The sequence below is a fragment of the Globicephala melas genome, chromosome X (genome assembly GCF_963455315.2).
Source record: "Globicephala melas chromosome X, mGloMel1.2, whole genome shotgun sequence".
Taxonomy (NCBI): Eukaryota; Metazoa; Chordata; class Mammalia; order Artiodactyla; family Delphinidae; genus Globicephala; species Globicephala melas.
Window position 1 is genome coordinate 110,979,481 of NC_083335.1, and position 27,149 is coordinate 111,006,629.

Consider the following 27,149-nt stretch of genomic DNA (forward strand, 5'->3'; position numbering starts at 1 on the left):
TGTGTGCGTGGGTGGAGGGAGCAGTTAACAATAACAGTCTCCTTCCTGAACAGTCATGGGACTCAAACAGTATCTACCACAACAGCTACTACTTCCATAAGGGGTTAAGAGGAAAGAGAATTCAAAAGACTCACCTAAAAAAAGGAAGGAATTAAAACTGACTGAATCAAAGCCAACCAACACTTACAGAGTACTGTGTATGCATCAGGATCTGTGTTAAGTGTTGGAGATACAGAGAAAAACTAAAACAAGGAGTGTGACCTCAGGCTGCTCACAGACTCAAGGCAAGAGACCCACAGGTTTGACGGAGGGCCAGGAAGTGCCAGCATAATCTCCCCAAAAGCAGCAGCATGAAGGCGCGCAGAAGAGGAGAGATGCTTACTCTGTGACACTTGTCCTGCCACCCTCCCGCCCTGCCAGTGTGACTAGGGTGGGTCGGCTAATGTCTGAGAGTAGGAAGTCAGTGACTAATTCTACAGGAATAATTCTGCGAGTTATCAGGACAAGCAATAATGGATACCAATGTCTTCATAACTTTACAAGAAGAGAAAGCCTGGGATTGTGCGAGTGACAGCAATTCTTCACTTATTTCAACGACTGGGATTTCTAATTAATTTGGTTTACTATTTAAGTGTCAATTTTTAACCCAATTTTGACAGCAGTCTTTCTAAACACTTTGTCTTTTTATGGAAAGTAAGAGCAGCCTATTTTAAAGATATATACTCTACATGGATATCTCTGCTATGTATAAGACCATACAGCTAGAAATGATTTTCCCACTGGGGCCTGAGAAAAAGCAAAAATACCTCTCTTCTCTTTACAGCTATTGTTTAGAATCCTTCTCCCTCTGCACACTGTACTGTTACCTGGGATTATTTCTTGCCTGACAACCTCAGTGCCAACTGCTAGAACTGTGCATAAAAGAAGAATAAACAGGCTCACAGGGAGGGTGGAGGTGTTTTCCCGTTAGTAAAGATGATCAATCTGACTGCATTAACCCTATTTTTGTTGTTCTGAAATATTTTGGCTTATCTCCCAGTTCTTAACTGGATTCTGGACAGCTGAGATGGCCAGAATAACAGCTCTGTGTATTATACTACACTATCCATTTATCACTTTAAAGTATGACATAGTAGCTTGATTTTTCTATTGCAAGAAATGTGGACACTGTACAAATATCCTCTTCTCCAAAGAAATGGAAGTACTACTAACAAGGAGAAACAGACTGCTCTTAGGTAAGTGATAATTTAGGAACAGCAATTCACTATGTCACCATGGTTTGTTCATGTTTTTGTAACAGTTATCAAAAGGCATTTCTCTCAAATATAAATATGGTGAACCAATGAGAGATACTGTTCAAGAAAAAAATCCAAGACAAGTCAAGCTTAATGGATGACTTAGACTAAGTTAGATATGATGCGTGGAGAACTATCATAGCAGCATTATCATGAGGGGTAGTAGGAACAAAAGAATATAGCCAATTCATCCCTGGCAATTCTGGAATTCTCTCAAGCCTCATAACAGCAGTATCAGAGTAAAGATGACTTGATGAAGACTTATCTAAAGTTCAGCATCCCAACTGTGCCTCTTTTTTAAAACAATTGTTGTTAGGTTTCTACACATATCCAGGTCTAAACAAGCTCTACTTAAACTGATTATCAAAAAGACAGAAACAATATGCTGTTAAGTTGTTTTGTTTTTCTTTTTCAATATGCTGTTAAGACTGTTAATCCCACATTTGGATTTAGTTTTGATCTGACCTACCTAATTTTCATAGGACTACGTTAACATGCAATCGACGCACTTTTAAACCATCACCACTTCATCATGCAATGACCAAGACGAAAAACAATTCCATCTGAACTTCTGTGTTCTCACAACTTAGACACTATTCTCACGGCTTGTCAAAACCACACTTGAAAACTCTCAACGCCGTTAACTTAAAGAAGTTGTACCTGTGCTCTCAGGTTAATGTATAGATCTTGTCTACTGTTACACGTTGGAAGAATGCACTGAAGTTCATCAGCAAAGTAAGTGGAGACGAGACACCTGGCAAGTCATACTGAAGTTAGAGAACATTAATGGCAAAAACCACGGCTGCTAACGTTAACAAGTCACAACGGTGCCAGGCACTGCTCTAGATGCTTTTGATGTTTGACTTCATTTAACGATCATATTTACCCAATGAGGGAGGTGCTATTCTTAGCCCATTTTACAGACAAGGAAACTGAGGGGCAGAGAACTGAAGGTCACATGGCCAAAAGGTGACACTAGTCAAGATATCCTATTTCCAGGGTCTAACCTCTGAGTCATTAATGTTAAAACTCTCATTTTATAAATAAGGCGATAGATATAAAGTATGCTTACAAAAGAAAAAGTATTTATAGCTTTAAGAAAACCGTTTTTATTATTGTAAAAATAAGTAAGTTATTTTCCGCATAGGGCATGGTAACACTGAAACCTTGATATAACCCTGCCAACAGGGTCCAAATTGTGTGAATTCTGGCAGTAAACAGCAGAGATGGAATCTGACAGATTGGTCTCGTTCTCAATTCAGTGAGTTACAATGAGGCACCATTTTATTCTCTTGGTGGGGAGCTTAGCAGCTGTTTGAAATACTTAAACACCCCTCACATCTAGATTCTGGGAAGTCTTTCTGGGGAGCTGAGAATATAAAGTCTACATTATTAAAAAAATAGTCCTACCCCTAAGACAAGATCTGCTAATGAGACTTGATGTATGTTATAATTCTCTCCTTAAATTTTTATTACACATGACACAAAGATTAAAGGATAAGCAAAACTGGCACATCATTTTATCCTCTGACTACCAGTACATTTTTGTGGTAGCATGAAGGGTTGTTCCCCTATTTCTCTCTTTTCACCCTGAATGAAAGTCAGGCGGCACAGAAGTACAGGACATGAGCTTCAGAGTCAGAATGCATCTAGGTCTAGATCCCGGCTCCCTCCTCCCTGTTTCTGGCTGTTCAGCACCAGGCAGGCTCCTTACCTTTTCTAAGCTGCAGTTTCCTCATCTGGAGAGTGGAAGGCACCCCTACTTCAAAGGCTGATTGTGAGTACTGAGTGAGACAGTGCACACAAAGAGCTAAGCAAAGTGTCTCCTACATGATTCAACAGCAACAAGTGGAGAAGACAGCAAAGGACATCAATCATGTCAGAAGAAGGCGATGGAAGACTTATGAGGTATGTACTGACCCAGGATACTTTCTTTCTTTTACATCGTATTTAATATAAATGGTGAACATGAAAGAAACTATTACAAATAATGACAAATCACATTTCCCTTATTAAACAATCTCTCTTTAGAAAGAAAGGCCTAGCAGGGGAAAGAACGCTAAAAAGTTTTATCCAGAATTTCTATGAAATCTAAAATCTACAATTAGAAAAAAGAAGAGTAAAAACAAGCTAAAATACCCACCATGGATCAAATGCTGGTTGTCTTTTTGAGTGATTAGTTCCAGAACTGCTTTCTGACGGTAGGGAAGAGACTCTGGTTGACACATTATTTTCATGGAAAGAATTATCTGGACGTGGAGATGGCACTGAATGAAGAAAAAGTAAGCCACTGATATACTCTTTTGGTTAAAGCAGTTCTCATGTTGTTCTATTGCACTTTCTCTCACACAAACAAAATAAACTAACAAAAAGATAAGTCAAAATCCTTATTTGCCCTTCATATAACTCGTATGTTTTCTGAGGCTGGAGGCATTCCAGGGAGCATTCCCCCCACCTCCAACTGCCTATGACAGTAACTTGCAAGGGTCAATTAACACCAGGCAATATATATTCAAGGCATAAATTGATGTATCAGCTGATAAACTGGAGAACATCGTAGGAGACTTAAAAGTATGAATATGATCCCCATCTCCCTGTTTTGACATTCTTTTAAGTTGAGGCTTTCTTACATCATAGGCCCAACTACGTAAAATCTATTCTTAGTGTGAAGTGATTCTTAACAGTATGTGTACTGGAATACACAAACTACAGTTTAACCCTTGCCACTTGGGAGGTGGCATCAATTTTATATTTTTTAAAACTCAATTCCAAAGAAATTTGGTTATTTTTACAAAAATACTATTTTTCTCTAAGTTTTCAATCCAGGAATAAACAAAAAGACAAACCACAATGTATGTGAGTAAATACTTTTCTGCTTTTCTTTGGGAGGAGGGTGGGTATTATCTTTTTCTATCAATTTCTAAGCTTGGTCATAAATGAAAATATATTGCAAATTTCATCACAAAAGGAATATACAGGCTGTATATAAAGACAAATGACACCATACTACTTGACTCTTGGCCAGCAGGACTGAAAATGGGAAATATACTAAAAAATCTGTCGTTTCAATGATACCACTAAATCTTTATCCAGTTAGATTTAGTAGCATGATTGAAACAAGCGATGTCTCCAAATGTTTCACCTAGTTAAATCTTTTCCTTCTATTTCTGGACTTTCTAAAATAAAAATGTTCTTCCTGCCAAACAGTGAAGTCGATTATGAGGGGCTTTGCTGATAGTAACCTAGTTAATTCACTTGCAATCAAAATAAAACCGTGTTTCTAGAAGTCAAGGACTAATTAATTAATTGAAAACTTAGTTAACATTTTAATATTAAAGTATACTCTCCAGACATCTATAGAAATAAAACATGTATGATCCACTTTGCACGTAAAACTTACAGTGAGAGAAGACTTGCTTATATGTACACTACAATATTTTGTTTAATTAACTTAAAAAAAAAATTTTATTTATTTTTGGCTGTGTTGGGTCTTCGTTGCTGCACGTGGGCTTTCTCTATTGTGGTGAATGGGGGCTACTCTTCATTGCGGTGCAAGGGCTTCTCATTGGGTGGCTTCTCTTGCTGTGGAGCATGGGCTCTAGGCACGTGGGCTCAGTGGCTGCGGCACGCAGGCCCTAGAGCGCGCGGGCTTCAGTAGTTGTGGTGCACGGGCTCAGTAGTTGTGACTCATGGGCTCTAGGGCGCAGGCCAGTAGTTGCGGTGCACGGGCTTAGTTGCTCCACGGCATGTGGGATCTTCGTGGACCAGGGCTTGAACCTGTGTCCCCTGCACTGGCAGGCGGATTCTTAACCACTGCGCCACCAGGGAAGTCCCATGTTTAATTAACTTTAATATGAATTAAAATTTTAGTCCCATAAGGTTCTAAAGTACCCATGGCATCAGAAAAAAAGAATAATAAATGCATCAAAAGGCATATTCAATGCCTTATACTTTTCTCAAAGGTTGGGCTAGGAGGGAACAGAGTAGCCTAATCATTCAATATACATTATGTCCTGCATAACACTTGTATGCATTTATTTAACTCAGGTTCCTAGTTAAAATGACCAAGCAGTTGTCCGTGTTACCCCCCAGTTCCTGCCCTTTCCAGCTGTCCTCCCAGATCAACAGAATAATGAGAAGGTGGGCAGTGTGGATGTGGCAACTGTAGAAGGTCGTGGTGACCTTTGAAGGAGGCTTTGAGAAGCTGAGCCTCACGGACTCAGGAGGCTTACTGAGTGGGCTTACTGCCAGTCTCACCACTAGGGTCTGAGGATTCCTGGGGGCTCCCACTCTATTACTACATAGCTCCTTAAAGGTGATACCTTTCTCTCTCAATCTGTCCTAAATCCATTCAGCCACTGAAACATCTGTTACAGGTGTCAAACATCAAAGCACATTTTTTGTTTTTTGTTTTTGTTTTTTTTTATGGTATGCGGGCCTCTCACTGTCGTGGTCTCTCCCGTTTCGGAGCACAGGCTCCGGACGCGCAGGCTCAGCGGCCATGGCTCACGGGCCCAGCCACTCCGCGGTATGTGGGATCTTCCCGGGCCGGGGCGTGAACCCATGTCCCCTGCATCAGTAGGCGGACTCTCAACCACTGCACCACCAGGGAAGCCCAAAAGCACATTTTTAAGGTCATGCAAGTACACTTGAAGATTTTCTTTCATCCAATCAACAAATATTTATGAAATTGCCAGGCAGTGTGCTAGTCAATGACGGTAAAAGAGGAAAAGGTAAAGGGCCTTGTAACCTTGTGAGAGAGAAATGCAAACAAAGAATCAGTACCATGTGGTGTGTGTCATGTTAGAGACAGAGGGCCATGGGCGGAACAAAAGAGGGAACACTTCACTTCACCTAGGTGGGCAGGGAAGCCATCACACTGCAGAGGACCTCAAAGCAGAATCTCAAAAGGGACAGAAACAAGTTGTCCAAGCGGGGGGAGTACTGCATTCAGGTCAGAGGAGGGCACGGCCTGTGTGAGTCCCACAGGCTGGGCACCAGAGTGGAGGAGGAGGAGCTGGAGAGGATAGCAAGGGCCAGGGCAGAGAAAGTCTAGAATGCCATCTTAGGGAACTCAGATTTTGTCCTGATGCCAATGGGAAGTCGCCAGAGGACTCTCAGCAGATGAGAGATAGAGGACTGGGGCTGGGGTGGAGGCAATGGATTGTTCTGCTGTATTTTTTTCCCTGTAGCATTTATTATCTTTTACTGCTCTATGTAATTATTACATTTAGTGTTGCTCTCTCCTCATGAGAATGTGAACTCTGTGAGGGTCGAGACCTTTGGCTGTTTTGTTCACTGATGTTCTAAATTAGAAGTGTCAGACATACAAGTGACATCGATAAATATTTTAAGACTTGGGACTTCCCTGGTGGTCCAGTGGTTAAGAATCCGCCTTCCAATGCAGGGGACGCAGGTTCAATTCCTGGTCGGGGAGCTAAGATCCCACATGCCGCAGGGCAACTAAGCCTGCGCGCTGCAACTACAGAGTCCACGCGCTCTGGAGCCTGCGCGCAACAACTAGAGAGAAGCCCCCGTGCCACAGTGAAGAGCCTGCGTGCCACAAAGAAAGATCCCGCGTGCCACAACTAAGACCTGACGCAGCCAAAAATAAATAAATTTAAAAATATATATGTTATGACTTAATCGAATGAATGAGTGGTGTGGTCAGAACACAGCTTCAGAAGGATCATTCCAGGGACCGTTTTGATGGTGACCTTAGAGACAGGGAGAGCAGTTGGGAGGCTACTCAAAGTACCCAAGTCAGAAGCCACAAGGGTCTGAACTAAGACAGAGGGAACCAAGGCAGGGAGACGAGGTGGAAGGCAGTAGTGCAGGTAAGAATGACACTTACCGGAAGTCAGGGCAGTGAAATGTAGGGGAGAGTGCAGCCTGGATGTGTAGTGGGGGGGAGAGAAGAGAGGACCCTGATGGGTGCTAGGAGCTGGGTTTACCTCGGTAGAAGCTGCCAACTCTCCTCGGAACAGGATCATTGTACAGGTGTCTGTTTTCTTTGGGGACAGTGCCATCATCAGAGTGGGGGTCATGATACGCTCCACCCTGAGATAAAAAATAGGTTTACAAAAAGTAAACAACAGAGAGATAATGAGGCAACCTGTGAACGTAGAAAGGTGCCTAATTGATCTATAATTTACTCCGGGATCTATTTAAGAGAAAACTCAGAATTATGGCATGAGGAAAACTGCTTACTTTATAAGCCAGTTCGAATAATCTGTGGGAGATTGGGTACGAATAAATCTTACAAGGTAGACTGTAATGATGTTGAGTGACCAATCTTTACAGACATGTTCTATTGTACAAGGTAACAGCTCTAGAAAATTCAGACCTCAGACTTCTGCCGTGAATGGAATGAAGTGGTGCCTTCTCTGGAGGACTCCTTAACGGAAGGTCGCGCCACAGTCATCTCTGGAGGCAGTTGCTCTCCGGGCTGGAAGTCAAATTTCAAAGGATTTATAAGAGTGTCCTGTTCCTAGGGATGAAAATCACCTAAATCGCCATGGGTTTTATTTGGTATAACCAGTACCTTAACTGGCTAAAATTAAACATGTGAATTGGTTAAAACACAAATTGTCCTATGAAAGAGTGAATCATCTGATGAATGTAAAATAAGTCAAACAAATGTCACACAGATGGAAAGTGAAATTCTCATTAAAGTTAATGCAAGCAGGGAATGAATTACTCTGAAAATAGTTCAATTAATTATTAAAAATAAAGAAAATTATCTTCCTAATATCTAGAAAGTCATGGTCTGAGCAGCACTCAATTAGAATAGAGATTCTGTTAGTTAATCCAAAATTTCTCTAGCAGATTTTAGGCTGAGTTCTCAAAAAAGAACTACAGATGCAAAATTATATTTCATGAAGGACTTACATGGCAGATTAAGATGAAAACAAATGTTCTTTGGATATATCAAGGAATTGAATCAGTACCCTTAATAATTTGTCTTAAAAATTCCCTAACTACTGCAGTTTTTGTACTTAAGTTCTCTTCTTAATCTTCTCTAGGTTAAAAGTACTTATACTTCATGTATTTTCTTAATAATCACGACAGCACTCATCTCCAGAGACACTACCTATTTCTCTCAAGGAAGTGAGTCACAAGCTAAAAGCAGCCTTGGTCCACAGTCGTGTTCATTGAGGGGAAAAGTAGCATTTTCTACCCTCAGAAAAAAAAGATTAAGGAATAAAATTACCAAGCCATTCAGAGGAGCTAGCTGAATTGCATATCTGTATATTATGCACAGAAAATTATTTTGAGCCTTACATGGTGTGTCAAAACCAGTTTATTTGAGATTTAAAATATGGTTTTCTCTTTCTTCCCCTCACTCCCCAAATGTACTACGAAAGGATTCTGGGCAGGAAATTACCCAATGTAGCCTTTCTTCTTTCTACTTTGTGACAAGATCTCATTTGAATTTTATCACATGCATTGTTTACAAAGACCTCTACATCTAACATAAACTCTAAGCGACAGAGCCAGTCCAGTCCCCTTGCTCTTGAAGGTGCCTACAGTACTTTGCAGGAGAGTGATTCCCATCATTATTCACAGCTTCAGTTACTTTTCAAGCCATATGCCATCTTTGTGCCTTTAAACTTGTACTTTCTTGCAGCTTGGCACTGCATTTCCTGAACTGGACTTAAAATTCAGTAACAGTTGGATCTGTGTTTAGCCGACAGTTATTGTTTTATAATTAGCTTATTTCCACCATGTTCATGAAGCCTTTTCTCTAGCACTCTCAGAGAGCCAGTCCATTTGTCCATTTTCCAAGGTATAGTTGTTTTTTTTTTTAACTTCTTCTCTATTTACACTATGCTTAATGCTAACACACTTTACTGGCTTTGACCTCCATGTAACATCTATGTGTAGCTGCCAGACTCTAGAGATCTTTCTAGGCCCTAAATGATCCCTTCTCTCTAGAGGGGCTCCTCTGACGACTGCTCTGACTCCAATCATGACATCTCCTACCCCTCCTTTCACCTGGGCCCCAGACAGTCTTTCCAACCTCATGGAGAACATCTCTGCATAGGGGCCCAGGGTCACTCTTCAACCTCAATATGTCAGCATGACATGATGCAAAAAGCTCTGGCCTACGGACCTGGACATTGCCTCAAGATCCCAGCTCCACCCTGAACTAGTTGGGTAAACTCGGGCAATCCACCTAACCTCTCAGAGCCTCAGCATGCTCATCTGTGCAATGGAGGGGTTGAATGAGGTGACTTCAAGTCCTCTCTTCTACTCTGAAAAGGAGCTCCAAGAAGAGAAACCTTGAAGGCTTCCTTTTTTCTATATTCAATCTTTCAATTCACAAGTCCCGTTTCTACTTCTGAGGGGTCTTTAGACCCACACTTTCTCTGTCTTCCCACTGGCACTGACTTAGTCCAGAACGTATTTCTCCTCACCCCATGCTTGGATTATTGCAAAAGCCACTCTAAATCTTGCATTTTTTCACTCAAGCCACGTGGCCCAAGTTGCAATCCCACAACTCACCATGCTACTTAATGTCTCAATTATCCTCCTTAACTTCCAGATACCCTTTTTGGCCCTCCCTCGAGCCTCTTTCCTGATGTCCACTCTACTTTCTTCCACTGGTGAAACCCCCAACATCTCAGAAGTTTCTGCTCAGATTCCACCCCTGCCCCCTGGGGGCCTCCTACAACCCCCCGCTGGGACTGTGCCACTCCCCTCTGTCCCTGTTCCCCTCTGCCCCTGCGGTGCACACAGCTCTAGCACAGTGTGGGCATGCAGCCTTACAGTATTATTACTACCTATCTATTGGCAAGTGTCATCCCACCACCTCCAGCCCATACATTCTAAGAGGACAGGGACCACATCTTTTTCATCAGAGCCTATCATTGTGCCTAGCTCAGTAAATGCCTGAATACGTCTTCATCCTTTAGCCACAAAACCTCTCTCCACATCTGAGCTCTAAGCAAGACCTTCAGTTGCTCCTAAAGCCACTTCTGATTGCTCCTGCTCACAATGACCTCTCCCTGTCCTCAAGTACCTTTTATAGCCAGTGCCACAGAAATGTGGTTCTTAATTAGTTCATTTTTATCATGTATAATTTAATCTTCCTTGAGAGAAGATAAATTTCTCAAGAGCAAGAACCCTGTCTCAGACTCTTTTGAGTGCCCAAGAATACCCAGCATAGAGAAGGTATTCAGCGCCTAAAGAACAGCCCCCATCATCCCAAAAGCAGTAGCAACAACTAAGACATTTACTCTGTGCCCGGCATAGGGCACACAGTGCTTTATACACCATGTTTAATCCTCACAACAACACTCAGATGAGGTATCAAGGCACAGAAAGATTATCACTTTCCCAAATTTACAGAGTTTGAAGCACACTGCAGGACTGGCTGCCGGGCTTTCCAGCTCAAGATCTTAGCTGCTTTGCTATACCAACTGCTCAGTTATTGACAGTCTCCCCCTCCCCAGCACTGATCTTGCTAAGCTTCCCACTGCACAGTCCATCTTATTTTCTGGAGCTCTGACACATGCCGATGAACCAATTTTTGTATCTTCTAAAAGGAGAGTACTTTTCCTACATGACACTCTTTTCTTCTTCTAACATTGGTTTTTCTCCACCTTCATTTCTTTGATGCAGGTGAATGTTTCATATCACGAAAATATAATTTTAAAAATATGTGTTCTGTTACAAGAATGCTGCTTCTTTTAAATAGGTTAGTGTCAGTTCTAGAGTCTGAAGATCAGTAAGATAGAGGCAGCATTATGCTAAAAACATTGCCTTGGGATTTAAAAACAACCCAAAAGACTGAAAATTAGCATTTATCCTGGCCTGAAGTTATATTTACCTATAGTTCTGGATAAATTTAAAACTTTTCAATTCAGTTAAGATATCGAGTAAGGTATTAGCAAAAGGGTTTGATTTAAGCAAATGTGGTTTGGAGAGATTAGAGAAAATTCCCATGAATTCACACTGAATTTTGAGAAAATTAAAAACTAACCCATATAGCTGATGAATTCTGTAATAAATCAAACTAGGATTCTCTAATGCAAATCAAAACTACAATTAGGTACCACCTCATGCCGGTCAGAATGGCTATCAATAAAAAGTCTACAAATAACAAATGCTGGAGAGGGTATGGAGAAAAGGGAACCCTCCTACACTGCTACTGGGAATGTAAGTTGGTGCAGCCACTGTGGAAAACAGTATGGAGGTTCCTCAGAAAGCTAAAAATAGAGCTACCATATGATCCAGCAATCCCACTCCTGGGCATATATCTGGACAAAACCATAATTCAAAAAAATACATACACCCCTATGTTCACAGCAGCACTATTCACAATAGCCAAGACATGGAAATAACCTAAATGTCTATCGACAGAGGAATGGATAAAGAAGATGTGGTACATATATACAACGGAATACTAGTCAGCCATAAAACGAATGAAATAATGCCATTTGCAGCAACATGGATGCAACCAGAGAGTATCATATTAAGTGAATTAAGTCAGAAAGAGAAAGACAAATAACATATGATATCACTTACATGTGGAATCTAAAATACAACACAAATGAACCTATCTATGAAACAGAAACAAAATCAGGGACATAGAGGACAGACTGGTGGTTGCCAAGGGGGAGGGAGGTGAGAGAGGGTTGGATTGGGAGTTTGGGATTAGCAGATGCAAACTGGTATATACAGAATGGATAAACAACAAGGTCCTACTGTACAGCACAGGGAACTATATTCAATATCCTGTGATAAACCATAATGGAAAAGAATATGAAAAAGAATGTATATATATGTATAACTGAGTCACTTTGCTGTACAGCAATAATTAACACACTGTAATTCAACTATACTTCAATAAAAAATTAATGAAAAAAAATAGTACAAAATATGAACAAAATATGCCAGAAAGGAACATTTAAGAAAGGAAAACGGATTTTGAAAAAAAGCTTTCTGCGTTGAGTACTCAACAATTAGCTTAAGTAACTAAAAAAAATTTTTTTAACAGATTAGTCCTTCAAGTATTGCTTCCTTAAATGTGTCCTATCAAGAAAGTATGACCTCCTGCTGTAGGGACAACTGCACACTGACCCCATCACATCCCCGCACCACCTTTCCATGATGAGCCGACAGATCTGGTCAAGGTCCTAAGTTGTACCTGAGGTGATAAGAGCTGCAGGCTGTTGGCTCTGGCCGCCATCCCTTGCCCTACGCTCAAGCTTCCGTCCAAGCCTTTGGCTCTCACTTTGTCCCGGGTCACGTACATGGAATGCCTGTGTGGACGCTGCTGGGAGGAGAAGGGGCTGGTGTAGCCAAGCCCATACGAAAAGGATTCATGAGGCGCAGACAGCGAATGTGAATGGCTGCTGTCCATGTGATCGGGCAGCTTCAACTCCTCCATCGTCTTAGAATGCCTGGTTGTGGTTCGGCGTGAGTCAAGAGTGCCCTCACTTCGGTTATTTCTCCCCGAGGGGCTGAGCAAAGTTCTTGTGTCGCTGTGCCTGGTGAGGGTTGGGCTGGTGGGAGAGTTCAAGTCCAAACAGCTGGATGGGAAGTACCTACTGGTACTGGACTCTGCGATCTGGGCCCTGGCTTCGGAAAGGTTGCTCACAGACTTGGAGTCACTCAATGCCCCATGGCTTTTGGCCTTGGTCCTATAGGAAGGACTCCTAGAGGACTGGGGAATGGTGTCGATGTAGCTATGCCGACTCTGCTTTTCACTGGGCTGCAGCGTCCCGGCTTTGCTCTGAGAACTTTCCATAAATGAGTGCCGGTTCTGCTGAGATCTGCTGCTTGATTTGAGGTACTTCGTGCCCGGGCCTTCCGAAGGCTTTGGGTCAATATTAAAATCAAACTCTGTCTTTGATTTGGCTTCTTTTGGGCTGAGAAGGTGTGGTATGTTGTTGTTGGTCAGATCTTTGCTGGTAGGCCCAGGCTGGCTGCCCGCTTGGTAGGTTTTGGTGTGCATGGGACTAAGAGTAGCTCCAGCAAGGTTTCCGTTCAGGAAGCTTTCGTTGGCAGGAAGACCTTCGTCAGCCCGGGGCAGACCCACACCTAGGTTCTGGATGTCCTTGCTGTTAGATCTGTGATGAGACTGCAAAGCCGCACTTTTGCTGGCTTGGTTTCTATGTCAAAAATGAAAGAAGTATATCAGTTTCCCTCAAGAGCAGAGGCACAAAAAGTATCATTAGAACAAAAAAGAACAAACACCTAAAACACTGCAAAGACTAAAAACAGTAACTCTCTCAAACATGTGACTATAAATAACATGTAATCTATCAATAAGAATTAAGTTGCTTAGATCAAGTCACTCTGCCACAAAGCACTGGTCCTGATGAAGTGCTTTGGCATTCTTAAATGCTCAGCTAACTTACTGCCAACACAGCTTCTAACTGATAATCTGGGCAAACATGCTTTTGCTATGTTGGTGCTCACATGCGTGTGTACTGTAGAAAGCCTGCAAAGAAGAAGAGGGCTGAGCTATAGGCAAACTCTTTATGACTCTTTGTCTGCTTGAACATCAGAAGGAGACATTTAGACTTGCAGATCACTGTGTTCCTTGAACTTCGTTTTTATTTGTAAAACTCACAGCCTGCCTCAGAGATACACACTCACAGCACATACACACAAGCACCAATGTCTTTTGTCTTTAGCCTGTATAATCAACAAATGAGAATTCTACCAAGGTACTCAAGAAAAGAAAATGATACTCTGAAAAGAAGTGTGAACTGCCTAGTGAGGTTTGTTGGAAAACAGGATGATCAACGTTTATGTATTAGAGAAGCAGCAATACTCGGGGCATGTCAGTGTCAGATACCTCCTGTACACTAAACAGGAGCATGTCTCTAACTGGATCACAGGGATCTAAACAGGTAATTTCTCTCCAAAAGACATAATTTATTCTCTTCTTCATTTCACACTTCATTATTACAAATGGGCTGAGGCTTCATCTGGACTGAAATCTTTAGGACTGAAAGCTTCATTTCCTACTTGGTTTAAAATACAAAATATAAATCCTGAGGAAAACCCTGTCCTCTATTTGAAAGCTGAAGCTGACATCACAGCAAGGTCAGTTTGTTCTACTGTAACTATTTAAAGGACCAAATTGTGGTTTGAGATAGGTAAGAATGCTTTTAAATGAACAATAACTTACACAATTCCCTTTTTACTATGCATTCCAAAAAATTTGCTGCATAAATTGCTATTGCTAAAGACGGTTTGATCTGGGAGAGTTTTGTTCCCATTGCACACTAATTAGAGGAAAAGTCCCATTTTTTTCCCCTGTAGAGTGGTAATCTGTGAAACTATGCCTTCCTATTTTGTCTATGAGAATCCACTCGTTCAGGCATCAAAGGTAAGGGCCCTCATCCTTTCCTCCTACCTTGCAGAGGAGTGTTAAAAAGTATCTGATATCAAGCATGCCTGTAATAGTGTGGAAGGCCTCATCTCCAAAACGCACTTACTAATATCTCTCCCAATTGGGTCACAAAAATTGCAACATTAAATAAGGTCACTTAAATATGAGCTAACTGGCAGGATCAGAGGCCATGGATACTGACAACTGATTTGTCTGTCTTCTTCTGTCTTTTTCCGTGACTGTAACTACTGCCTCATCTTGATTTACAAGCAAAACCTAGAAAACCTACAAAAATAAGTGTTTTACGGTTTATCTAGGAATAATACAGAAGATATTGCTGTTATTTTGGGTGAAGAAAATCAATTTTGTATAGTTTATTTCAACCTAAATAAAATGTGAATTTTGTTTAAAAAAGAAAAATATGAGCTAACAAAATGGCAGACCCAGAAAGAAATTACAAAGAAAGGAAAGTTTCACTTTCTGTTAAATGATGGTAACAGAGTCTATCTCCAGATCTATAGAGGACAGTCCTCATGTCAGGTTTTAAACCATTAGAGTTGTTTGTCAACTTACATCCTGGTAACTAAAATATCTCAGCAACTTCTCAAAAAACCCAAATGATGATAGACAGTCTCACCCATAAATAGATGTAAGTGTGTTGGTTATTTCCCACGTGCCCAACCCCCAGTCCATTCTCCATTCCTCTCTGCCCCAGCCTGGGTCTGGGGAACCCAACACTGAAGAGTGTCACCCAGCCTCCCTTGTCACCTAACTCCCAGTTGGGCTTAGCAGTGCAAGGGGCTGGGGGCTGTCTCCCCCGGCAGTGGCTCCCTGACTCAGATCATAGCTGTGCCTCTAGATTACAGCTCCCACAGGGTGGTTTCCCCTGCCTGGCTCCCCTGGACTCTCACAACCCTATTTCTTCCTCTTTCTCCTTCAGGCCTAGAGAGGGTAATCGCAGAGATAACTCATGCAGATGTTGTGAAATGTCCAAAGCTCCAAAGAGGACATCCAGAAAAGGGTAGAGAAGAGTGAAGATAGCTGCTACAGCTTTTGAAACTCTTGGAAACACTGCTCTCAATGTGGAGCACAAACCTACGTATGTTACGAAGAACATGTTCATAGTAACATAAGATATAATTTCTAATGTGAAAAGAGAGGCTATAAAGTTAAGGTGGAAACATTTGTCACAGAGTTAGGTTTCCCATAAATGTACAAAGTGCCTAAACCACTATTCTGAAAGTTTCTGTCTTGGTATTAATCTGAAGCCACTGAGCTCTGCACACAACTCTTACATCGAAAGGACATCATACTGTCTTCAAATTGGAGCTCTGCCAAAGCACAATAAAAAACTGCTTTAGAAATTCCATATATCTCTTTGACACACAACTGTAAGGAATCTGTGTTAAACTGCCAACCACTTAAGAGGATTTTATATATAAACCCTTCTTAAATGGTTGGCAGGATGGATAGATAGATGGTTAATTTCTAGTTAAAATAACTTTTCAAACCAAACATCAAAGACGCAAAACTACATTTTTATGGGGAAGACTGGCGAAGCAGGACTGCTGAGAGGGCAGTGTGTGGCAGGATGAAGCACCATCCCACCATGTCCAAGGTGAGCGGAACCTCAGGAGAGTATGAAGGAGACTTAGGCAAGGGCTAGGTAATGCAGAGTCCACTGCTTCTCCTACAGAGACATGAACGTGGAAGACAGAAGACAGGGTGTGTGAGGATATGTGTATGACGATACTTGTCTCAGGGACAAGGCAGGGCACCAACACGATATGGTGCCCTGAACATCTCTACAATGGTGCTAGGAAGTCCAACGGAGCCATGGTTTGTGCAGAATTAGTGTCCCCAACAAGAGCTTCCATGGAGGAAATATGGACCGTAGGCAAGCGTGGAGCAGAAATATTTCCAGATATGTGTAAACTGAGCTGATGGTTTCTTTCCTAGAGAAACCAGTTAGGACTGTTTCTTTAATATATTTAATACAGTGTCAAGACCTGAAAACAAATTCTTCCAGAGATTTTTATTTACTTATAATTTTTATTCTCATCTGCTTCAAAAGGAGATTTTGTAGGACTCCTCAAAAACCTATATGAACTGTATCCTCATGGCCACACACATCCTCCTTGACAGATGCCTGAAGAGGGTTCCCAAGGAGAGCCATGGACCCCCATGGGGATTTCTCCCAAGTGAGTCATTACAGGATGAATACACAGGCCTCCTTTTATGGTATGGTTATACCACCCATCACTATAGCACAAATCAAAAATTTATCATCAGTCTACTGAACTTTCTATTGAGATCCTTCTTCTTTGCAAATGTAAACTAGAGGAGTCAAGTGACAATCAAGGTAGAAGGGAGACAAAAGCACCTGAACTGGGAGTGACCCCAGATAAGACACAGGCATAATGTGAACCTCCTAAACTCAAAGGAGCAACTGAAAGATGAATACTGGTCCTTGCCTTAGTGCACTGATCTCATGGAAACTGACAACAAAGTGAACACAAACTTGGCGAAATAGAATTTGAATCTCCTCCCAGGCCTCCTTGAAAACAAACAGGTAAGAGTGTTTTATAAGATGTGAGGGAAACAATGACCAAACCACTCATTTTAAATAGAGAACAGCTATAAAACACAATCACACCATCGCAGTTAAGCAGAGAAAATACAGGGTAAATGGTTATTGCTTATTTATAGATGCACGCACGGATCTAAAAAGTACCAGGTCTTAAGCTTTCAAAATTCCAATCGGTTAAAAATAATTGTTCAGGGCTTCCCTGGTGGCACAGTAGTTGAGAGTCCGCCTGCCGATGCAGGGGATGCGGGTTCGTGCCCCGGTCCGGGAAGATCCCATATGCCGCGGAGCGGCTGGGCCCGTGAGCCATGGCCACTGAGCCTGTGCGTCCGGAGCCTGTGCTCCACAACGGGGGAGACCACAACAGTGAGAGGCCCACGTACCACAAAAAAAAAATTAATAATAATTGTTCTATGTGGAGAGAAAGGGGGGATATGGGAAAAAACTTATATAAGAAAAGCTTCATATTAAGAATTATTGTTTTCTACTTCTCTTCTAATAGTAGATAAGATAAACTATTTCCTATCTTCCATAATTTAAGCAATGCTAGATGACAAGACCAGCTTCTTGGAAGAGGAAGGAAGACAAGGAGAGGAAGGACCTGCCCCTGAAAATGCAGCCAACAGAATTAAGGAATGTCACTTTTGGGGAGAGAACCTGATTGCAGGGTCCAACTCCTTGTGCCCCTCCTTGCTTCCCCTGCCCCAGGAAATAGATGTTTTTTTAAAGATTATGCTGAAAATTACATTAGAAAGCATCCATTTTAATCACTATCTACCAAACTAACTTTACTATTTCTATATTCTTATTCTTATGAAAAACTAATTTCTCAACTCAATGATTAAAAGACAAGGGCAACAAAAACACAAGCCCCTGCTGTGGAGCCAGAACTACTTGGTTCAGTTGCAAAGGTTGTCCTAGGTGCCTTCCCACCCACCTGTGTTTGGCATCCTCTGCTCCCTTCAGGAATCCCTTTGCCCTCACCCATCCTTCTTCCTCCAGGAATCACCCCTGGGTCCCATGTACACAGGATCTTCTAGCTTATGAGGCCAGAAACCCCCTTAGTTGCTAACCCATGCTACCTTTCCCAGGGAATGCATAGGTTTCCCTTGGAAAATCTTGTAAAAGATAAAGTCTTTATGACCCACACAACTCTTTAATTATGGTTCTGAATCATGCAATAAGCATAAGAAAGATATTTCTGAATAAGGAGGGCTTTCCTTCTTTTCTCTAATTGCATCATTTAAGCAGCCACCTCCTCCACCTACTTGTAAGACCAATACTGCATCTGTATTTCCTTAAAAGGGAATATTTACCTATTAGACAAAGTGCTGCTTTCCACGTGGTAAGGTTTTCTTTTTGCTGACCTTGAAGGGGAGCGATCCAAAAGTCTCTGGGTTTGGAATGTAGGGTGATTCAAACACTGTTCTGTCAAGTATCTGTCAGCTGGGTCCAACTTCAGTAAATTCTTAGGAAATGAAGTTAGGATTGGAAAGAACATCACAAAGTCAAATTTAAATTGTAATAAAAACCGTATTTCTTTTCCTTATAAAAGAAATGCATGGTCATTGCAGAATATCTAGCAAACAGAGTTTAGTCCAAAAAAAATTTTTTTAAAGGACTACCTAAATCACCCATAACCTTACCATTGTTGTCCTCTGGGAATATGCCCTCCCAGCCCTTTAAAAAATACCATGTATACATTTTTTCTTTTCTAAAATCTGGCTTATATTATACAAATAAGTTTTGTATACTGTACTTTTCACTTACTAATCAAAAATATTGTTTACAACATAATTTAAACATCTAAAATATATTTTTATTTTTGGACGGAACATGCAGCTTGTGGGATCTTAGTTCCCTGACCAGGGATCGAACCCGAGCCCTCGGCAGTGAAAGCACGGAGTCCTAACCACTACACTGCCAGGGAATTCCCTAAAATATATTTTTAAATAAGTATATATTCATATCAAAGAATATACATTCTTCATCTTTTTCTTGTCCTCCTCTCTGGAGGCAGCCCATGGTACCAGCATCTTGTGAATCCTTCCACAGGTACTTTGTACATATCTCTATCTGCTCCTTTTATTTTATCCAAACAGTAGCATACACACAATAGGCTGCACTTAGCTTTCTTTCCACTCAACATTAGATCTTAAGAGATCATTCCATATCAGTAAACAGCCTCAATTTTAGATGTACGTTAGGCAGCATTTTGTTTTCCTTCTTTTAATATTGTGAACAATGATGCAACAAATAACTTTACAACATGTTTTAAATGACTACATGGAAGTTTGTGGTATGATTTATTTAATGATTTATTGTTGGATGTTTAGGTGGCTGCCACTTTGCACTATTATAATTAATGCTGTGATGTACATCTGAAACCGTTGCATATATCCATGATCCCTTGCATAGGATAAGTTCCCAGATATGGAACTGGTAGGTATGCAAACCCTTAAGGATTATCTTCTATGTGTTGCCAAATTACCCCCTAGGAAGGTTGTCTCAAATAGTACTTCTCTGAGCAATTGAGAGTCTACCAATTTCCTGGCACCCTCATCAATAATAGGCATTATCATTCTTTTTAGCACATACTTGTAAATTAGCTATTTAAAAAATGGTATCTCACAGCTGTTTTAATTCATATCTTTGATTAATAGTGAGGTTGAATATTTTTATGTTTACTTATATTCCTTCTTTTCATATTTTTCTATTTGTGTAATTTTCCTAATTTATTTGTATGTGTTCTTTATTAAAGTACTAATTTTTTTAACAACTAAAATGTTTTCTTCTAACATTATTTATCTGATTAGTAATTGGACAAGATTTTAAAAGGTGAATCATTATTAAAATTAATTGATTTTGGGGCTTCTCTGGTGGTGCAGTGGTTAAGAATCCGTCTGCCAATGGAGGGGACATGGGTTTGAGCCCTGGTCTGGGAAGATTCCACATGCCATGGAGCAACTAAGCCCGTGCGCTACAACTACTGAGCGCATGTGCCACAACTACTGAAGCCTGTGTGCCTAGAGCCTGTGCTCTGCAACAAGAGAAGCCACTGCAATGAGAAGCCCGCGCACCGCAAAGAAGAGTAGCCCCCTGCTCACTGCAACTACAGAAAGCCCGCAGGCAGCAACGAAGACCCAACACAGCCAAAAATAAGTAAATAAACAAACAAACAAATAAATAAATTTATTTTAAAAATTAATTGAGTTTTATTGATAAGTTAGGCAAATACATAAAGAAGCATAACCTACATAACCTAACACAACTCAATAGAGCACACTGACATTTGTTCTTTTGAGTGATGGGCATTTTCCCTCAGAGAAAGGAAAAAGGGTGAAATTCCAGCATGCCCAAATGCGTCTCTAGCTCACTTTCATTGGCTTTGCCCACAGTCAATTTCTTTGTGATCCACTACTGAACAGTGAGAACAAACCTCAATTTGTTCTCAATAAGCCAGAATTCAATTTCAGACAACCACCTTCAACCTAGCACCACAGAAAATTTGAATTCTGATCCTATTGTATCCTATCCTACGTTGACTCAGACACAACTCTAAAATTATCTCAATGCTTTCTCCTCCTTTATTAGAAAACAAAAACTATGGAGGTATATGAAATGATTTTGGTCTTACTGGCAGTTAAGGCAGTTAATATCAAAATGGTTTCAACTGTATGGTACTAGTTAAAAACAAAGGAAATTAAAGTACATATGACCTTTTAGAAGCTAAACATCTACTAGCATTAAAGTGCTATTTTCATTTATTTAAGATTAACAAGGGTAGAAATTGCTGCACATACAATGAACTATTTTTATATTTATGAACACAGCTGTTAATTTTCAAACACCTGGAAGGATGAGGTCATTATGAGGAAAGTATGAAACTTAGTAAATAGTTTCAAAATTCAGTATTTGGGGGAAAAAACAATTTTAACTAAAATAGAGCCCATATAATTATTGTAGCTATTCTTTATATTATTAGGAGCTTTGATTAATTCTGGTAACTTGTATCCCCACTAAAATGGCTGATACGTATAAATAGACGCAGGATGAGACGGCCATTTTAGGTATTTATATATGGACAAAATTATCAAATCTGCTTTAGGGGATGGCATAGAGAATAAATTTCTTCATGAAAGGATAAATGGTACTATTTATTTTTCAAATTCATTTTCAAAAATAGCTAAAAGACAAAAGGAATAATTCTATTTATATAACATTCAATAATAACAAGGCAGTATTAACCTTTGGTGATAGAGGTCAAAGTCCTGGTTTCCAAGAGTGGGAAGGGGCACCTGGGAAGGGGTCATGAAGAGATTTCCGGGGTGTTAATAATTTCCTGTATCTCAATCCGGGTGGGGTTACATGGATACGTTTACATTATAAAGTTTTACTCTGAGGTACATTTATAATTTGTGTACCTTCTAAATATACGTTTCAATAAAATGTTTATTTAACATTAAAGAAATCTGAGGGTAAATATATTAAATGAATGGGAATTCAACTGTTCAACTTTCAAACTGGTGTAAATGCATAATGGTTCAGGTTATCTTCGTATTTTTATCTGTGTTAGCGTTTACCAGGTGCTATGCTGATACTTGGTAATTACATTTGGTAATGATTTAACAAAAGAAGTTCAGTTATTTTTAACTAAAAGAGACAAAAGGCAGAAAACACGAAATTGTATTTCAGTTCTTCTATTTTACTCTATTTACATTTTAAAAGTTACCAACTAATTAAAGCCCTGATAAATAAACACTGACTGTGTGAAAGAACATATGACATAACGCAAATGATTTAAGAGATAATTTATGCCTAATTAACCTTAAAGAGCCTTGAGGATTTTTTAAATAGCATCTCTCAATCTGTGTTCAGAACTAGTGCTGTAGCATTTTATTTTTTTTTAAGTATTTACTATTTAATTAAATTTGGGAAATGCTTCTTTACTGTGGGATTTCTGAAAGCCTTTATAAATTAATGAATATTGTGAATCTCTAAGAAAGGTTATATGGTAAGTGGCCTTTCCCAAAGGCCACACCCCCTTGCCCACCTCTGCCCCCACACCTATTTACACAGGGCTCCTCGGAACACAGATTAACATAGTTTTAAAGCAGAGCAAAGTTCTGAGAGTGCTGCTCAGCAATTTCCAACTGTGCTAAGTATGCCTTTAAAGGTCCTGGGCACAGTGTAAACTCCTCTGTTTTTGACAGTTGACTGAACGGGCAGAAAATAAAATTGATCCATTAACTAGTATCTTTTTTTCTTTTTTTAATAAATTTATTTTATTTATTTACTTTTGGCTGCTTTGGCTCTCTGTTGCTGTGCATGGCTTTCTGTAGGTGCAGCGAGCGGGGGCTACTCTTTGTTGCGGTGCATGGGCTTCTCACTGTGGTGGGTGGCTTCTCTTGTTGAGGAGCACGGGCTCTAGGCGCGCGGGCTTCAGTAGTTGTGGCGTACAGGCTTAGCCGCTCTGCAGCATGTGGGATCCCGGACCAGGGCTCGAACCCGTGTCCCCTGCACTGGCAGGCAGACCTCCAACCACTGTGCCACCACGGAAGACCCAAGAAGTATCTTTTGAAGGTCTACTATCAAATAACTAGCACTTGCTTATGCACTGGCTGGCTGCAATGAAAACTGGAGAAATATGAAAAAGTAGTTCTCACTCAAGGGGCCATCTACTTGGGTAGAAAAGCTTGAATAAGAAACTGTGAGAGGGCTTCCCTGGTGGCACAGTGGTTGAGAGTCCGCCGGCCAATGCAGGGAACACGGGTTCAGGCCCTGGTCCGGGAAGATCCCACATGCCGCGGAGCAACTAAGCCCGTGTGCCACAACTACTGAGCCTGCACTCTAGAGCCTGCCAGCCACAACTACTGCGCCCGCGAGCCACAACTACTGAAGCCCACGCACCTAGAGCCCGTGCTCCGCAACAAGAGAAGCCACCGCAATGAGAAGCCCATGCATCGCAACAAGAGAAGCCACCGCAATGAGAAGCCCATGCATCGCAACAGAGTAACCCCCGCTCGCCGCAACTAGAGAAGGCCTGCGCACAGCAACGAAGACCCAACACAGTCATAAATAAATAAATATTTTTTAAAAAAGGAAGTTTATTAAAAAAACCAAAAAAAACTGTGAGAACATTTTCAGTAGTCCAGAGCATGAAGACCTTCTGCACAGGGGCACCAGCATGAGGAGGAACACTCAGGCATGGTAGTAGCAGTGATTTTGCAGTTGTCAAATGAAGAGCCAGAGGGAGAGAAATCAAGTTAGAAAAAGAGCAGAATTAGGTTCGCTGATAAAATAATCTTATGGGAGGCCTTGAATATGCAAAAAATATTAGAATCTCTTTTCTTTCAACATTCATTTTAAGATTTGTTTTAAAACCTTATGCCTGAGCAGCTTGAGTGCTGGATAAATTTTTAAATGATTTATTTCTCATTATTTATATTTAGATTGTTACTATTCTGTCCATTTTAGGAATCTAATTTAGGTATCTCATAGTCCTGTCTAGACGGAATGTTACAATACCAGATACTTCTGCAATTTTAAATAAACTGCAACGGGCTGTATGTATATGTATAACTGATTCACTTTGTTATAAAGCAGAAACTAACACACCATTGTAAAGCAATTATACTCCAATAAAGACGTTAAAAAAATAATAAATAAATAAATTGCATGCCTCTTCAGATGACACAGTGCCCCATTATTCACCACTATACACCTATTAACAAAACATTTAATTCATAAAAGCAGGCTCTGGTCATATATAGACACAAGAGAAATCACAAACCAAAAGACATTTTGTACAGATAACATCAACTTGTCCTACCTTCATTAAGTCAAGTAAAACGCTATTTAAAATTCCAAGGTATCTTCTCTCCAATGACTGAGGATGGTTAACAGCTGGAAACTGTAACAACAACATGACAGAAGTATTAGCACGTAGGTAAGGGTATGTGTGTGCATGTGCTCTGAGTGTTGGAGAAGGTAGCAGATGAGCAGAAGCTACTGCCCTAGTGCCAAAGTTAAATTTATTTCACATGTATATTACTTTCGGTGTCTATGTATTTGAGGTAGGGATTAATAGGATTGGGTGTTAAATGACAGGAAAACTCACAAGTGAAAGATGATACTTAAATCTAGTTGGACAACACTGAAGCATGTAAAACAAAACAAAATATAAAAATTTGAAACTATTTATTCAGTTTATACAGTCTTGTCTACTTATACAAATAATTTGGTTAGAATAGAGTTCATATAGAATTTGCTTATACAGACAATTCTTACACCCTTTTCACAACAACATATCATTTACTCCTGAAAATTAGAGAAGTAAAAAAAGAGAAAAAGGCCAGTACCTGAAAGGCTACAGAAGTAGAAATAATGAATTCGGACACATGTCCTATTATTGCTTTTAATATACTCTTTGACCTGTTTTCAATTCCTTCCTTTATGTAAGTTGGAACAGAAGGCAAACAGGCTCCTAAATTAACAAATACATTTTTAAATAAAATGAGGGGAAAGGGTCAAGTTTATTCAGATGCTCTGTCCTTCCCTCTGCCAACTCACATTTTGCAATATCTAAGTGGATGGTAAAGTATTAGAGTCCAACGCCATGTACTCCCTCCCAAGAATACAGCCCACCGACCACATATCTACAGACTTCCCATAGGGAGCTCTGAAAAGCAAAGGGAGAGATTATCTTGGCAACTGAAGAAATAAGTTTTAATAATTTCCAAATTATTTTGAACAGATTCATGATTTAAAGCATATTTGGGTATTTAAGGAATTAAAAAGTACCACATGGACAAACGTGAGGATGAAAAAAAGGAAGTATGGATATCAAAGTAAAGCTTCAGAACACGGGCTTCCCTGGTGGCGCAGTGGTTGAGAGTCTGCCTGCTGATGCAGGGGACACGGGTTCGTGCCCCGGTCCAGGAGGATCCCGCATGCCGCAGAGCGGCTGGGCCCGTGAGCCATGGCCGCTGAGCCTGCGTATCCGGAGCCTGTTGCTCCGCAACGGGAGAGGCCACAGCAGTGAGAGGCCCGCGTACCGCAAAAAAAAAAAACACAAAAAACAAAAAACTTCAGAACACAAGTGAATAAATCTATGCTAATAAAGCCATCAGTTTAATAAAAATTTAGTTAGTATACACTGATTTGAAATCTATTCACATCCAGATATATTTTGAATATGAATGGATTAATAAACCCTAAATACAGCATACATGTCTGATGAGTTACCACTCACTTGGAGAATGAAATGCTCCCAAGAAATGTATTTTCTAGGTAATTATCCTTTAGCTCCCTGTATTTCCTTTATACCAACATAAGAGCATTTCAAAGTCTGAAATCTCTAAACATGCTAAATAAGTGGATGAGAGAAGTAGTTATGTAGAAAAATTCAAACAAGGTATTAAGACGTCATCCCCACACAGTGCTAGGTATGGCAGGAGATGCAGAATATGGGTAAGACCAAAACCTTGCATGTAAGCAACCCTCAGTCTGATTGTGAAAGCAATCAGTATGAAACTGTACTAAATTCTAGTTGAAGCTCAGAGAAAGGAGAGGCCAAGGTGGTTTGCAGCTGTAGAAAAAAGAATCCATACATAGATAATATCTGAACTAGCTTTTGAAAGATAAGAAAAAATGTGAGGACAGAGAAAAGTAGGACAGCACCTTCTAGATAGAGGACGTAGAGGGAATAACATGAATTTAACACAGACACACAGGCAATAACCTAAAACTGATTTCTGAGGGAAGTAATGCTCTGCGAGACATTTTAACAATTGTTATTCTTCTTATTTCAGAGATGAAGAAGGTGATGATCAGAAAATTCAAATAAATGGTTCAAGGCAGGTTACATAATTAAAAATCAGAACTTATATTTGCACCCAGGTCTGTGATCCAAACCCACATTTTTTCTAAACATGGGTGCCTTTCCTAAAGGAGGTACAGAGGTTCCTCTGGATGTTATTGGAGCATTGAACATCAGCCCAAAGAGAGAGACACCTGTCATGCTGTGATAAAAGACTCTATACCACTAGACTTTAATTAATATCTTGCTTATGAGGTCCTATCTTATGCTACCAAATACCCCCTCCTTTTTTTCCAGAAGTAACATTTCATCAATAAGAAAATTAATGCCCAAAGTCAAAAGGTATTAGAAATATGATTTTTAAATGACCACACAAACTCCTAATTTTAAAAAATTAATTAATGTTTTTTTGAAAGAAAGACACCATTCTCATATTAGGTAATTCAACAAATAACCAAAACTCAAGCATAGAAGTTTAAAGTATATCTCAATCAGTAGTTTGTTTTTTCTTTCCTTTCTTTCTTGATCACTTGGCCAATATGATACAATGAGAGTGCCTCTTTACTAAGCACTTACTATGTGCCAGGCACTGGTCTGGGCATTTTACATATATTATAATGTTTAATCTTCACAACAACCCCATCAGGTGGTACTTCTGTTATCACCATTTTACACATGAGGAAAAAGAGGCACAAGGAACTTGCCCTAGGTCATTCAAGTAGTAAATATGGAGTCAGGCTTTGAACCTCAGCAGTCTAACTTCAAAGTCTATGCCCTATATTATGGGATAGCAATTGTTATTTTTTTCAAAATAATACATACCGTTAGAGCAACATCTTGTTGATTTTCCAATCTCTACACAATTGAATCAAAATACAAATCACACTGGACTGGTTACTGGTAAGTCCATGTTTCAAGGCAGCTGCAGTTCACACACCCTGTACGCTTAGCTGAGAATGTCTCAGACATTCTCAAGTAAATGATAAAGGAAGACTTTTCCCTCAAAAGATGTGGTTAAACCTCCAAAAAGGTTAAACTAATTTAGCTAAAACACCACAAACACTTTCAGACTAAAATGTAAAAACATTAAGG

General features: G+C 40.2%; 1 protein-coding gene across 4 annotated transcripts in view; it reads right to left on the reverse strand.

The window, feature by feature from the left end:
- Positions 1-27,149, reverse strand: part of CDKL5 (cyclin dependent kinase like 5) — a 182,716-nt gene that overhangs the window by 11,439 nt on the left and 144,128 nt on the right. For all 4 annotated transcript variants that reach the window (XM_070044733.1, XM_030843708.2, XM_030843709.2 and 1 more), the window contains 6 exons: positions 24,069-24,149; positions 18,553-18,704; positions 12,451-13,417; positions 7,642-7,743; positions 7,250-7,355; positions 3,439-3,562 (listed from right to left, as the gene is read on the reverse strand). In XM_070044733.1, the coding sequence (XP_069900834.1) occupies positions 3,439-3,562; positions 7,250-7,355; positions 7,642-7,743; positions 12,451-13,417; positions 18,553-18,704; positions 24,069-24,149 (1,532 nt within the window). The remainder of the gene's footprint in view (positions 1-3,438; positions 3,563-7,249; positions 7,356-7,641; positions 7,744-12,450; positions 13,418-18,552; positions 18,705-24,068; positions 24,150-27,149) is intronic.